Source organism: Aythya fuligula, chromosome Z (assembly GCF_009819795.1).
Source record: "Aythya fuligula isolate bAytFul2 chromosome Z, bAytFul2.pri, whole genome shotgun sequence".
NCBI lineage: Eukaryota > Metazoa > Chordata > Aves > Anseriformes > Anatidae > Aythya > Aythya fuligula.
In genome coordinates, this window is record NC_045593.1 from 37,674,000 (window position 1) to 37,686,699 (window position 12,700).

Consider the following 12,700-nt stretch of genomic DNA (forward strand, 5'->3'; position numbering starts at 1 on the left):
CAATCTACTAAAGATACTTGGCTTTTACTTTCTCTCAACATACTCTTAAGTGGTGCTTATGAGCAAGGTAAAGATGGTGATTCATCTCAGGCACATGGATGGTACTTTCCAAGCTAGACACACAGAAGCTGAAGAAACAAACAAAAAAAACCCTGCTTGTTCCTTCCCTTATTTTAAACCTTTAAATTGGCATGTGTAATTTAGAGGCAAAGGAGAAGAGCAGTTTAGAAAACATAGAAAGGTTTCCTCTTAATGTAGTTAATAGCATCCAGAAATCTGCAGTCTGATAAGAACATTATCCCTTTCTGTGGTTCAACTCTAACACTTAAGCCCATGTTGTTCCAAATCACTTATTTAGCTAAGCAGACTAAATGATGCTAAAACCACCAGCAATAAATAGGCACCTGGTTCAGAGCAGTCTCACTTACCCTCACGCAACTGAACTCTCTCATAAGCTGGGAATTTTGTGCTCACGGATACAATAGCTGTCAGATCTTCACGACTTTTCCTCAGATTCTTTTTCCCTCCAGATCGCTGGCCACGTGTTCTCCAGAAGTCTGCCCTGTCACTTGAGCCATCTTTTTGAGCATTTTGAACACTGGCCATCTGCTCAGCTCTGACAGAGAAAGCACAGAGATCATTTGTACAGATCTAGTCAAAAAGGGCAAAGGATCTTTCACTGAAGAGCTGGGCTTTGAACTTGTAATCGGTAATTTGCCAGCCATGAACGGGAAGTAGAAAAATACAGGAATTCAGGTTCCTTTGCCTTGGGACAAACCCAGTTAGAGTCAAAATGATGATCCAATTTGCCAGAGCTACGAGATTGCTGGATCAGCTCACAGGTCTTAAGCTGAAAACTAATACAAGTATAAATAAAATACTGCAAAAGTACAGAGCTGGTGAGAAACTGATGCCCTGAAAAGTTACTTCCATTATTATCTTCTCCCTTAGACCTCTTCAGTTAAGTCACTGCAGCATAGAAATCAGGGCTGGTTTGGTAAGATCAATTACCAGCAAGGACAGAATTTACTAACCAGGAAAGGGGCAGGAGAATCTCATAAGAAGCGTATTTCAGGAACTTCTGTATGATGTAATTTTGAGCTTCTATTTTTTTTCTTCACCATAAAATCATGACCATACTTAAGGACTGAAAGCCTACAGTCTAAAAATAGCCTTAACTGACTTTTTTGCTGATGAATTTTAATTCTCTTACTCAATGCACAAATTATGGACACTTGTTTTTATATTACAGTAACTTCTATTAGAAAACTATAATTTAAGCTAAAACCACTGATGTGTTTTACTCTGTACTTATAAAAATAAGTACTATGGGTACCAAGAAATGTTAGTTTGGAATACGTTCTTGAAACATTTTCCATAAGAATTAACAAAAGGAGTTCAAGCACTAGAAGTTTTTTTAAGAAGTTAGTTATCAGAGTATCTTTGCAAATACAGTAGTGAGAGCTTGCCCTTTAAAAAAATATATATATTTTTTAAAATTTTAATTAATTAATTAATTTATTTATTTTTAAAAAGGACTCTCTACCCATTTTGTAGAAGAGGAATTGAAGCCACTAATGGCCAAAGATTGACTGCTGCATCAGAAGCTCTAGACCTGTGTTGCAAAGAGCCAGCCCAGTGTGCAGGCAGCACAATCCTCTTATCTTCTCGTCACATAATACCATGGTTCTAAAATCTACAGTTTTGCAGGGACAAATATTGTGAAAATAAAGACAGAACAAGTTTTTTGTTCTTGCAAGGAGGGAAAAAAAAAAGAGGTATGACATAGAAAGCAAAAATATTTTGTAAAAATATTAACAGAATTATTACTTGACATTAACAATGACAGATATTAACAATGACAGAATGTTTACTTACCTGCTCTTATTTGGAATGAGGCCCTTTTCAAGTTCATTTCCAATTCTCACAGCTAGCCAGTTTCCCAGTTTGCCATCATACAGTGTATCAACTACTCTAAAGATCTCCCCTCTGGTGAAGGCTAAGCTCTGCGGTGACTCTTTATCACACTCAAAGTGGCTTCTGATGAAGAACGAGTCTCCTCTGCCACAAGCCATGATGTCTCTGTAGACTGAAACAGGAACTCTATTTAGTTTATAATTTTTACACTTGAAAGATTAACCAGTTGTTCCAGAGAAGAGTTTTGAACTTCTTCCACTCCAAACAAAAATATGCAAAAATCAGCCTCCACATCCATTGTTCTTCACCAAAAGAAGAATATTACCAAAAATATTCTATATTTGTACACATATAGTCCTTATAGCAGAAGGGAAGCATGATCTTGCGCCGTGACAGAGCAAAAGGCAGCTAGTATTACAGCAGGCTATGTCTCCAAACAGGAAAGCAAGAGGTACTGCTTGTTCCTTCGCTGCTTTTCAAATTGTCCATTTGCTGCTGCCTGACTGTGAATACCTTATGACTGCCAAGGTACAGCTGAAAAGGAGTGTAAACAGCAGATCTCAGGCAAACTGCTATGTGCAGAAAAGCAGAAGGAATAAGCAGTATGTTTGCAGGATTAAGAAGAGATGTTACTTGCTAATAACAAAAAAGTTAGAGAAATAACTCTGATAAACATATCACACAGGCATTTCTACATGTATGATTCTTGTGGTATAGAAAACAGTTGTCTCCTACAATTCTGAAAACAAGGATAACTAAAATGCTACCAAGAATAAGCATGAGAGAATTTATTTGTGGTTTCAGTGACAAAACAGAGCTTAACACACTCCTGATGACTGCAGAAGCTTCACGGATATACACACTTTTTGTTCAAAGCACTTACCTTCATATTTGCTTTGAGCCAGAATTGTCACTGTTTCACCTTTGGGAATTTCTAAGAGGTACAAAACAGCATCTTCCCGAACAATGCCTCTGAAGTCTTGAGTGTTTACCTATGTATAAAAGAAGAAAATAACATTTGAAAAAAAAGAAAGAAAAAATTTAAAAGAAACACCCAAAGCTTTGTTTCACTTAAAAAATCTTAAGTATTATTTTCCCTTATTTTATACACTCTCACACACACACATATATATATATAAATATTTTCATAAAGTCAATATAGATATTTTATACAGCCATTCACAGTAATCTTTCTGAAATAACAACATCCTGGATGTGCACTGCTAGACTGTTTCTTCTACTTGAACAGTCTTCATAAGGCCTTTAAAATAAAGGCTATCAAAAGAGAAAACAAGCAGAAGAGAAAATTTGATTAGCCTCCTATTTGAATATTAAAAAAAAAAAAAAAAGGAAAAGAAAAGAAGACAAAATAGCATAGAAAAATAATTCAGAAACTGGGAAAATTAAGTTGCTGTTACCCAGGGAAATTAGAAAAAGATTAAAAAGAATACTGGCCTCATTTTTTTCCCTCCAAGATTGGGAAGGAAAATTTATTCTCTTCCATCTTGGGACTTTTTTCTTTTTTGATTAATATTTCTTCTACCTCCCCCTTCCACAGAAGCTTATGCAAATCAATACTTGATATTTGAGTTGTCCTTCAAAAGCTGATTTCAGTGAAATCTCTCTACCACACACACACATATCAAGAAATAACTTGCCTGAGAATATAACTTCTTTCATATTTCCACTAAGAAGCACACCAGAAGAATACAAAAGTGGTCTGAATTTCAGGGACACATACTCATACCTTAAGAATCTGATCTCCTTCCTGCAGTCCTTCCTGATCGGCTGAGGTCCCTTCTTGAATTCCAGCAATAAATATCCCAACATCATTTCCACCAGCCAGTCGTAGACCCACACTGTCCCCTTTCTTGAATCTCACCATTTTTGTATTAGGACTACAAGATTTGCAAGCCAGAAAAAGGAAGTAAGGCCAGATTTTAGGCATATGACAATACTAGGTTGTCAAGAGCAAAAAATTGCAACAGTTTCAACAAAATCATCGTAGTAATATTCTTTCTCTCATTAGAGAGAATATCCCTTTCTCTCATTAGATAGGCTACATTTACTCAGGTCATTCTTCAGAGAACAGAAAGCAGATAATTTGCATTTTTCAGAGTGGAAACTTAACTAGGAAGAGAGACCAGGTGACACACACAGACTTGACAGAACAGGAAAATGACTCCTAATTCCTGAAGTCCTGAAATCATTCCCAACCTATTGGATCTCCTTTCAACTGAGTAGCTTGGTTTTGTTTGTTTGGTTTTATTTTGGTTTTGTTTGTGAAAACAGCCTGAGTTATGAGCAATCACAGTTTTTTTCCTCTAAGCATCTGAGAAATGTCATACAAATTTACACCTATTTTCTTTGCAGTTTAATATTTATTAGATTACATGGAACTCTTCAAGTTTTCTTGTACACAGAAATACTCCCAAGTATATTCTATTGCTGTGTTAACAATCATACCTTTCATATTCCAGAGAGGAAGAGGTTACTGAACGAGGTTCAGTGTTTTTCCTGTCAGAAAAGCTGTATGCCTAAGTGACCTTCCAACACAGAGGATAGTACTTATCTGTCAGCCTTTCTCAGTAATACCCTAAGCCTGTATTATAAATTCCCCTTCACCAAAATAATCACTTGATTAATTTGTACATCAATGACAACACATGCAAGGTCCAACCTCAGGAAAGATCTGAGAAGAGAATCTATTTGAGAAAAAATCCTGCACTATTTGAGAATCTATTTGAGAAAAAATCAAGCTGCACAATCTTTAGGCTTTCCCTTACAATCCTAGTATTCCTCTACCTTTAATTTCTGTATTTGGAGACTCTCAAAGAAAACATGTAGGTTGATTTCATATCTATACAGTGCGTAACTTTTAGTATCTTAACTCTTACAGAATCAACAGTACCAGGTTGAATTTACCCACTTTTAAAAACCATCACATATGCACACTCTTTGTGAGCAATATTTTGTTCATTTAGAGCAGAGATTAGAACTGCAGTATGCACAGCTCAGGCTTGTGCAGAAATGCGAATTTCAGTACACAAGTTTCCAGCCTTTACAGAAACACCTACATGTTTGGCCTTCTCTTGCAACAGACTTGTTTCCAAATTAAATAGAGGACATTCTCTTTGTATATTAGTATTAAGAGAAAGAGGAAGGTTGTCTGTTGTGTATGTATAAAATAATGAAGAGGTGTAATTTTTTTTTTATGCATGCCATAGCATTGTGCAGGTTAGAATGGACCTTTACTGAAAGCAGATGTGCAGGGCCTTGGTCATATACGCTTTTGAGTATCTCTGGTGGTAGAGATACCACAACATACATGGAATAGCTGTTCAGTGGTTAACCACCTCATAAAAAATATATCACACCAGAATTTCCAATGTTCCAGCTTGGGTCTGTTGCTCTTCATTCTGTGTCCCTCTGAGAAGAGTCTGGCTCTGTTTTCTCTACCCCTATTCATTATGTATTTGCAGACAGTCAACTTTGACTTCTGTTATCTCTCCTCCAGGCTTAACAACCCCTTCAGTTAGAAGGTACATCATCTCTTCTCAGCATTAAACTATGAAGGGAGTATCGCTCCAAATGAGCAAAAAAGTCCAAACATACACAACTAAGAAACAGGTGGAGGTCATGAAGAACACTGAGTGCAAAAGAACACAGCAAGTGCCTCCTTACCCATATATTGCTTCATCTTCAGGGCTGGGTTTAAGAATTGTTCTTGCAACTGGTTTGGGTTGAGACACTGTATATAAAAAAAGCCAATGTAAGTTATTAAGCTATTAAAAACAAGTTATAGCAGGAATTTTTAGTGATCAGATAGCAATCAATCTCTCCCATGCCAAAGATTAATACAGATTTTAATGTAAAGCTTTTTTTTTCCCCTAGAATTGATTTACTTTCCACCCATCCATTTCTTCCCCCTCCCCTCCTCCTTTTTTTTCCCTCTAATTCTTGAAAATACAAATAGGTCAAAAGAGGAATATAGAACTCTTTCAGGCAATACAGATCAGACTTCAGAAATAGCTTCACTTGACCGTTTAGGGTACCAGACTACAGCAGAAGAAGCACTAGATGAGTATTTGCTTTTAGGGCCTTTAATTCTAATATACAACTGCCTTCAGGTAATCTCTTGTGTTCCTTCTTTCTCTGCACCGCAAAGCAGAGACAGACCTCTTCTGTGTGCAAGGATGGGATTAACAGGAAAACTATGCTAGACATGTGGATGTGATTTAGAGAGAATTTTTTTTGCCAGGAGATGAAGACAAAGGGGGAGAAGGAGGAGAAGATTAAGAAAGTGAAGGCGAAGGAGGAAGACAAAGATGAAGAAGAAGATGAAGACGAAGGATGTGAAGATGAAGGAGAAGAAGAAGAAAAAAAAGATAAGGAAGAAAAAAAGGAAAAAGAAAGAATAATTCAACTCTGACCTGCCGCATCATCTTGATACTTTGGTTCTTTGTTTGTGTCTACAACTGTGACAGCAGCAGTAGCAACGTCACCAGTCGATTTAAATGGTGTAGGCATTGCACCCATCCTGGACATCCTACTGGATGAATCATCTTTTGCACTAAATGAGAAAATAAATGCAGTGAAACCAGTTATCAGTACACGTATTTTAAGTATTTCCTTGATAAGCAAAGTACTGGAAAAGAACACTTCTTACTTTGGTTTCTCTTTTAGTTTTTCATTGGATGAATGTGAATCAACATCAGAATGATGTAATCTGTCATCTTGAGGGGAGAATGATCTGTTTGACTCTATTTCTGAAATATCTATAAAAACAGTAACAAAACAATAAATGCTTACATTATCTGCACATATAATCACCGCATTTATTTACAAAAGCTTTCAAATATAAAGTTGACACTTCAAGACCACTTCCTTTCCAAGTTGGATTTGTCTAGGGTTCAAAAAATGTTGCATGCTTTTTAGTTTCTTCCCCCTGGAAAATATCTCAGGAAGACTTCACACAACTTTTGGTAAACATGCACACACCACACAACAGCTATGACCACACAATAGCCTGATGAGCTAGTGTTAACAGACTTTTATTTGAGCTCTGCTGGAAATACAAGAAGACTACAGAAAACAGAAGACTACATTAACCATCCTTGTTACTGCTTTTCAGTCATGAAACAAAATGGCCCCCAGATTCAAACTGTATCTCAGTCATCACAGTAAAACCTATGAGGAGTTGTTTTGAGTATGCTGACATCACAGAAACAAGTATCTTGCATTATTTAGTATAATATCCTGCTCCCCCAAACATCCTGAGGCCTTCCCAAAGCAAGATAATGTTGTGAGATACAGCTCGTGCATTGTCAGTGATCACTAGTATGGAACAGATCCTGGAAATGGAAACCAGTTCTCCAAGGGATTTACATGTAATTTTCTTTTGCCCTGACCATTTTTCCCTCCAATTGAACGCTGTAATGAATGTTAATGCCATTGGAAAGAGAGATCAGACCATTCCGTTTGGTTTTAAAACTAAAGCCTTTTATTAAAGCAGCTGATTTGGATGTTATGAAGACAAAGATCGATTTTTCCTGACCACCACTGCTTCTTCTATCTCTGCCCCCAAGCAAAATGTATGATTACTGCAAAATTCTTCTTTCACCTGAAAGGCAGTTGGCTTGATGCTTGTTTGGATAATATTTAATCATGTATGCATTCAGTGTTTGTTTTTTTTTAATTATTTATTTTATTTATTTTATTTTTTTTAAGAATCTAGTGTCACTATATCACAGAAAAAACACTAGGCTTCAATTTATCGCTGTAAAGAGACATGAACTTTTTATCCCCATTAAACCTCACCATCCATTTCTGAGTCGCTGTCGTTCAGTGAAGGAATGTTGAGCAGTGTTTGCTTTCTGTCCCTGAGGACAACCAGCTGTAGCTTTCCCCGTGACTTCTCAATCAATTTTCGGGCATCAGATAAAGACATATTCTCTGTCACTGTACCATTGATCTGGACATAAAAAGGCAACAATAACACTACAGGTAAACAAAAAAGTCCATATTGCATTGAAGTTTGATAGTGAACTTGACTATAAAATGACATAATCCAGAGAAGCCATTTTAACAAATAGTTTCTACATTGCTAGCTGTTTAGCCAGGACATACCTTAAGAATGATATCCCCTTCGTGAAGGTTGCCATCTTTTGTGGCTAGGCCAGTACTGGTCATTTCTTTTATGAAGATCTGACTTCCAAGCCGAAGACCATATTCTAGAATCAGGGAAATAACCCGCTGTAGCTTAGATGATGAGCAAGAATGCATTTTTCAAAACAACACTATGTGCATGAAGAGAAATACCAAGAGAAATGAAAATGGGGACCCAGTAAACCTACTTAACCTCAGGCTTTTTCCTATTTCAGCACTGTCACCATAGTACAAAAAATCAGCAGCCTGAAAACAATCACAGGTGATTAGCCTACATGGTCAACAGCAAAACAATGCCTTTGTTGCGGAGGTGCTCATAAATACACTGGACTAGATTCTCTCCGTATCATGTTTTGTATGGTGTAGAAAGGCATGATAAAGAGTCAGAAAGTGCTAAAAGAAGACCTGTTTCTTTTACCAGTTGCTTCATGCAGACCCTCTCCTATCAGTAACAACCCAAAAACATGTCTCAGTTGTTTCAGGCAAAACGGAAAAAGAAAAGATAACATTGGTTTTAAAATGAGCACACCCTAGAGCAATAAAGGACAGAAACACAGTCACTTACTTGAAAAAAAAAAAAAAAAAGTCACCATGTTTGAGAGAATCTGCAGAGTATCCACATGAATGGCCGAAATTATTACAGAAATACTGGATACATGTTGAACTTTTTAACAAAGACATCTGAAATTTCTCCTTATTCGTATACTTATGTGCATTATCTTTGCAATTTTAAAGATTATGTGCAGGGGAAGAATACGGAGGGACAAGCATCCTTGCCATAGTTGATAAAAAAAAAAAAAAGAGAGAATAGCTCCTGTGTTCAAAGATTACACCAGCAGAATATTCTTCTAAGTCACAACAGGCACATTTAAAGGTATATAAAAAAGAGAAAAACAGCAGCACCACCACCCAGAAAAAAAAAAAAAACAAAAAAAACAAAAACAGAAAAGGTTGAACAACCTATCTCAAATATGCTTTGCAGCACAACAATCTCTTTCACAGCACATTATAAGATCACACTTTTGGCAGCCATCTACACACTCCAACACTTAACAAGGAAAGGCTGTTTCAGTTGTTGCTATTTCAGTAACCATTAATTACATTCTGAAGTATTCAGAAACAAACAATCCTTGGAACCACTTCCTCCCTTCCGTATAATTAAATTAAATGGTCTATTAAAAGCAGAGTCTACTCTTCACCCTTTACAACTACCCCTTTTGTAGACGTGCCAAGTGTAATCTGAATCATGATCAGATCCATGTTTCTCACCATATTCAGAATAGGGAGGAGAAAATGAAAAAAACAAAGGACACAGAGGCTCGAAAATACTGAAATTATGTGTGTGAAGAGTATCTTGTTCAAAGGTGAAGTCCACAGTGCTGGGGGAAAAAAAAAGCACCCAAAACCAGTCATGGAAAATGAAAGAACAACTTAAGCAATCAGTGAAAAAGGCCAACATTTACATTCAGTGCCCTCCCTGCCCCCAGCAAAATAACACGCTGCATTAAAAGCTAATTCCTCTATTCCCCTCCTGTACCTACCTTCATTGTGTTTGCCTTTTGTTAAGAGAACACTGATGGGTCCATTTTGATCCTGCGGTCCTAGGTACTCATGTTGATGGTGCATTTCAGGCGAAGGACTACGGGAACGAAGCCTGTCTCTACTTCGGCTCCTCACCTCCCTCGCATATCTAGGATCGGGTTGCAATCCATGGCTGTAACTGGGTGGGCTGTAGTCTCCTCTGTAGTCCCGTTCATAGCCACCATCTCTGTCAATGCTCCTTCCCCTGCTCCGATCTCTTCCATAGTCTCGATCCAAGCTCCTGTCAACACTCCTACCACGACTGCGATCACGGCTGTATTCCCTGCTATGGTCTCTGCTTTTGTTGCGCCCTCTGTCTTCATCATCTCTATAGCTCTGATCCAGGCTGTTTCCCCAGCTTTGGCTGCGCCCTCCATTGCCACTACGCCAGCTTCTTTCACTGTAGCCACTTCGAGCACTTTTGCCATCAAAATCTGCATGGTCATCCATTACATCTAAAGCTCTGTCCTCATAGTCAAGGGAGGGGCTTCTCCTCAAAGCAGCTGCCTGCACTTTCCGTGGTCTTTTCACTACCTGTTCAAGGCAGGATGAAACAAACAAAAAAGAAACCTCCAATGGTCAGAATGTGACATTTGACAAATGAAAAGTTCTTCACATTTCAGGTAGAGATGGGGAAAAATAGAGAACCTGAAAACCCTGAATCACTGCAGGACTGTACGTATCACACTGGAAACCAGTCTATTTACAGAATAACCAGTAAATGAGATTATTTAGATGTACAGAAGAAATACTAACTAGGAGAATAATAATAGTAGGAGAATTAAAAATAAATTAAAAAATCAGATCAGCAACCACGTGATTTTACCTCTGCAACAGATACACTACAGATGTTTTTTCTTTAGATGACTTCTAAAAATGTGACAGCCCCCTCCAACAGAGATGTTGATGCATCTCTGAAGGAAAGCAAGTCTGGACAGCAAATTCTTGGACAAGGTCTGTGTATGCTGGACATAATTTTACTCAAATTATTTCATTTTTTTCAACTGCCACTCATCATTTAGTAAGAATAAAAATTGAAGACAAATTTTATTCTCAGTTTTTCAACAAGATAACTTTGTGATGCTGTAATTTTATTTCCATTTGTTTCACCTGTATGAAGTATGTCTTTGCTTTAGTTATTTACTCTGTATGTTCAATTGGGCAAATGCTTTGCTGTATGCATTTATTGTCCATTTCATAGAAGAAAATCAAACCCTTGGTTGTTTACACAGGTACATACCACTTTACAGTGAATACATTTGTATTTTACTTACAATGGTGGCCACTTTTCCACTTTTCCTAAGCTGTTGGACTGCAAAAGAATGTGGAACATTTTCCATCGGGGTCCCATTAACTATGACCACCCGGTCATTTTCTCTGAAAGAGCAGAGAGAAGAAAAAAGAAAAAAAGAAAAGTATTTAAGAGAGGTCTTCATGAAAACAGCAAAATGCAATTTTATTTTTTTTTCTCAGGGATGGCGGTGAACACAGACCAAAGGATTTTGTTCTCTTTAATAGAGAGCTTTTCTTAAAAGCTGCATTTGTTACACAGCACTGAAATACCTGAGATTACTACAAGAAGCTTTTAGTATATTTGAAAACCAGCTTGGGTAGAATTGCATAACTTTGTACACTTATTATGCCCAGCTTCGTTATACTGCCGTAACTTTGAGGAATATTTTGTTTTTAAAGGACATTCATTACAACCATTAAAAATTTTACTCTTTTTTAGTTCTTCCAGAATGCCTAGTCCTTCTCACCTAGGTAGTATTTTTCACAGCAGGATAAGGATTTCAAGAGAGCTTCAAATTGCTGCACACCATAGCATTCAGACAAATCTCTACAAAGTACCACTGTAACACACAGCACACTCTTCTGAAATATTGGTATTTAGGCCCCATTGACACTGGAAGAACGTGATTGGTCAAAACAAAACCAAACTCCCCCAAAGCAAAATGAAATAAACAGAAAAACAAAAACCTAAAAAACAAACAAACACCCAAACAAACAACAAAAAAACACCAAACCACACAGACCAAAAGAGATTACAGGTTCATCTATTCCAACTGCCTGCATGTCTAATAGACCATTAAGAAAGACTTAGGCACCTCTAGGAGACAAACCCATAATACATGATTAATTACAAAAAAAATGTTTCTTCCCAGAAAGATTTCTACCCCCAAAAGTACAGGAAACTTAAAAATAAAAAATAAATCCACCACTCCTTATATTAGTCTGTTTTGATGACAAGTCAGTTACTAACCTTGCAGTTAAAGCATTAGTCTGAACAAACACTGGCTACTGTACCTTTTTCTGCTAGATAAGAGAAATCTTTAGTACCCATTATTTTCTCTTAACTGTAATCAAGTCACATCACAATCTTCTTTTTAAATAAGAAGATTACTTACTTTAAGCCTCTCTCTGTAAGGCATTTTCTCTAACTCCTGATTTTTGTGCCTCTTTTCATAACCTTCCAATTCCTCTTACTGGAAAAGTATTCCAGAACAGCACACTATATTCCAGTATCAGTTTAATCTATACTTTATGCAAGTTAAAATAGCTCTCTTCACAGTCTTTGTACCCCAAAATAGCACTAAATAATGTTACAACACTACATGGAGAACCCACATGTGTGTTCACTCTACTCTAGCAAGGCTTGCAGGACTGTAATGCCCTATACCTTGAAGGTTGGTCCTACATTCACAGAACCACAGAATTTTCTAGGTTGGAAGAGACCTCAAGATCATCGAGTCCAACCTCTGACCTAACGCTAACAGTCCCCACTAAGCCATTTCCCTAAGCTCTACATCTAAACGTCTTTTAAAGACTTCCAGGGATGGTGACTCCACCACTTCCCTGGGCAGCCTGTTCCAGTGCCTCACAACCCTTTCAGTGAAGAAGTTCTTCCTAACATCCAACCTAAAACTCCCCTGGCTCAACTTAAGCCCATTCCCCCTCGTCCTGTCACCAGGCACGTGGGAGAACAGACCAACCCCCACCTCGCTACAGCCTCCTTTAAGGTACCTATAGAGAG

At 37.5% G+C, this 12,700-nt stretch overlaps 1 protein-coding gene across 4 annotated transcripts in view; it reads right to left on the reverse strand.

Annotated features, from left to right (window-relative positions):
* Positions 1-12,700, reverse strand: part of TJP2 (tight junction protein 2) — a 53,247-nt gene that overhangs the window by 8,724 nt on the left and 31,823 nt on the right. For all 4 annotated transcript variants that reach the window (XM_032205507.1, XM_032205510.1, XM_032205508.1 and 1 more), the window contains exons 4-14: positions 10,941-11,043; positions 9,627-10,200; positions 8,047-8,150; positions 7,738-7,891; positions 6,587-6,695; positions 6,351-6,490; positions 5,602-5,668; positions 3,665-3,815; positions 2,801-2,909; positions 1,879-2,089; positions 429-616 (exon numbers count right to left, since the gene is read on the reverse strand). In XM_032205507.1, coding sequence (XP_032061398.1) covers positions 429-616; positions 1,879-2,089; positions 2,801-2,909; positions 3,665-3,815; positions 5,602-5,668; positions 6,351-6,490; positions 6,587-6,695; positions 7,738-7,891; positions 8,047-8,150; positions 9,627-10,200; positions 10,941-11,043 — 1,910 coding nt within the window. The remainder of the gene's footprint in view (positions 1-428; positions 617-1,878; positions 2,090-2,800; positions 2,910-3,664; positions 3,816-5,601; positions 5,669-6,350; positions 6,491-6,586; positions 6,696-7,737; positions 7,892-8,046; positions 8,151-9,626; positions 10,201-10,940; positions 11,044-12,700) is intronic.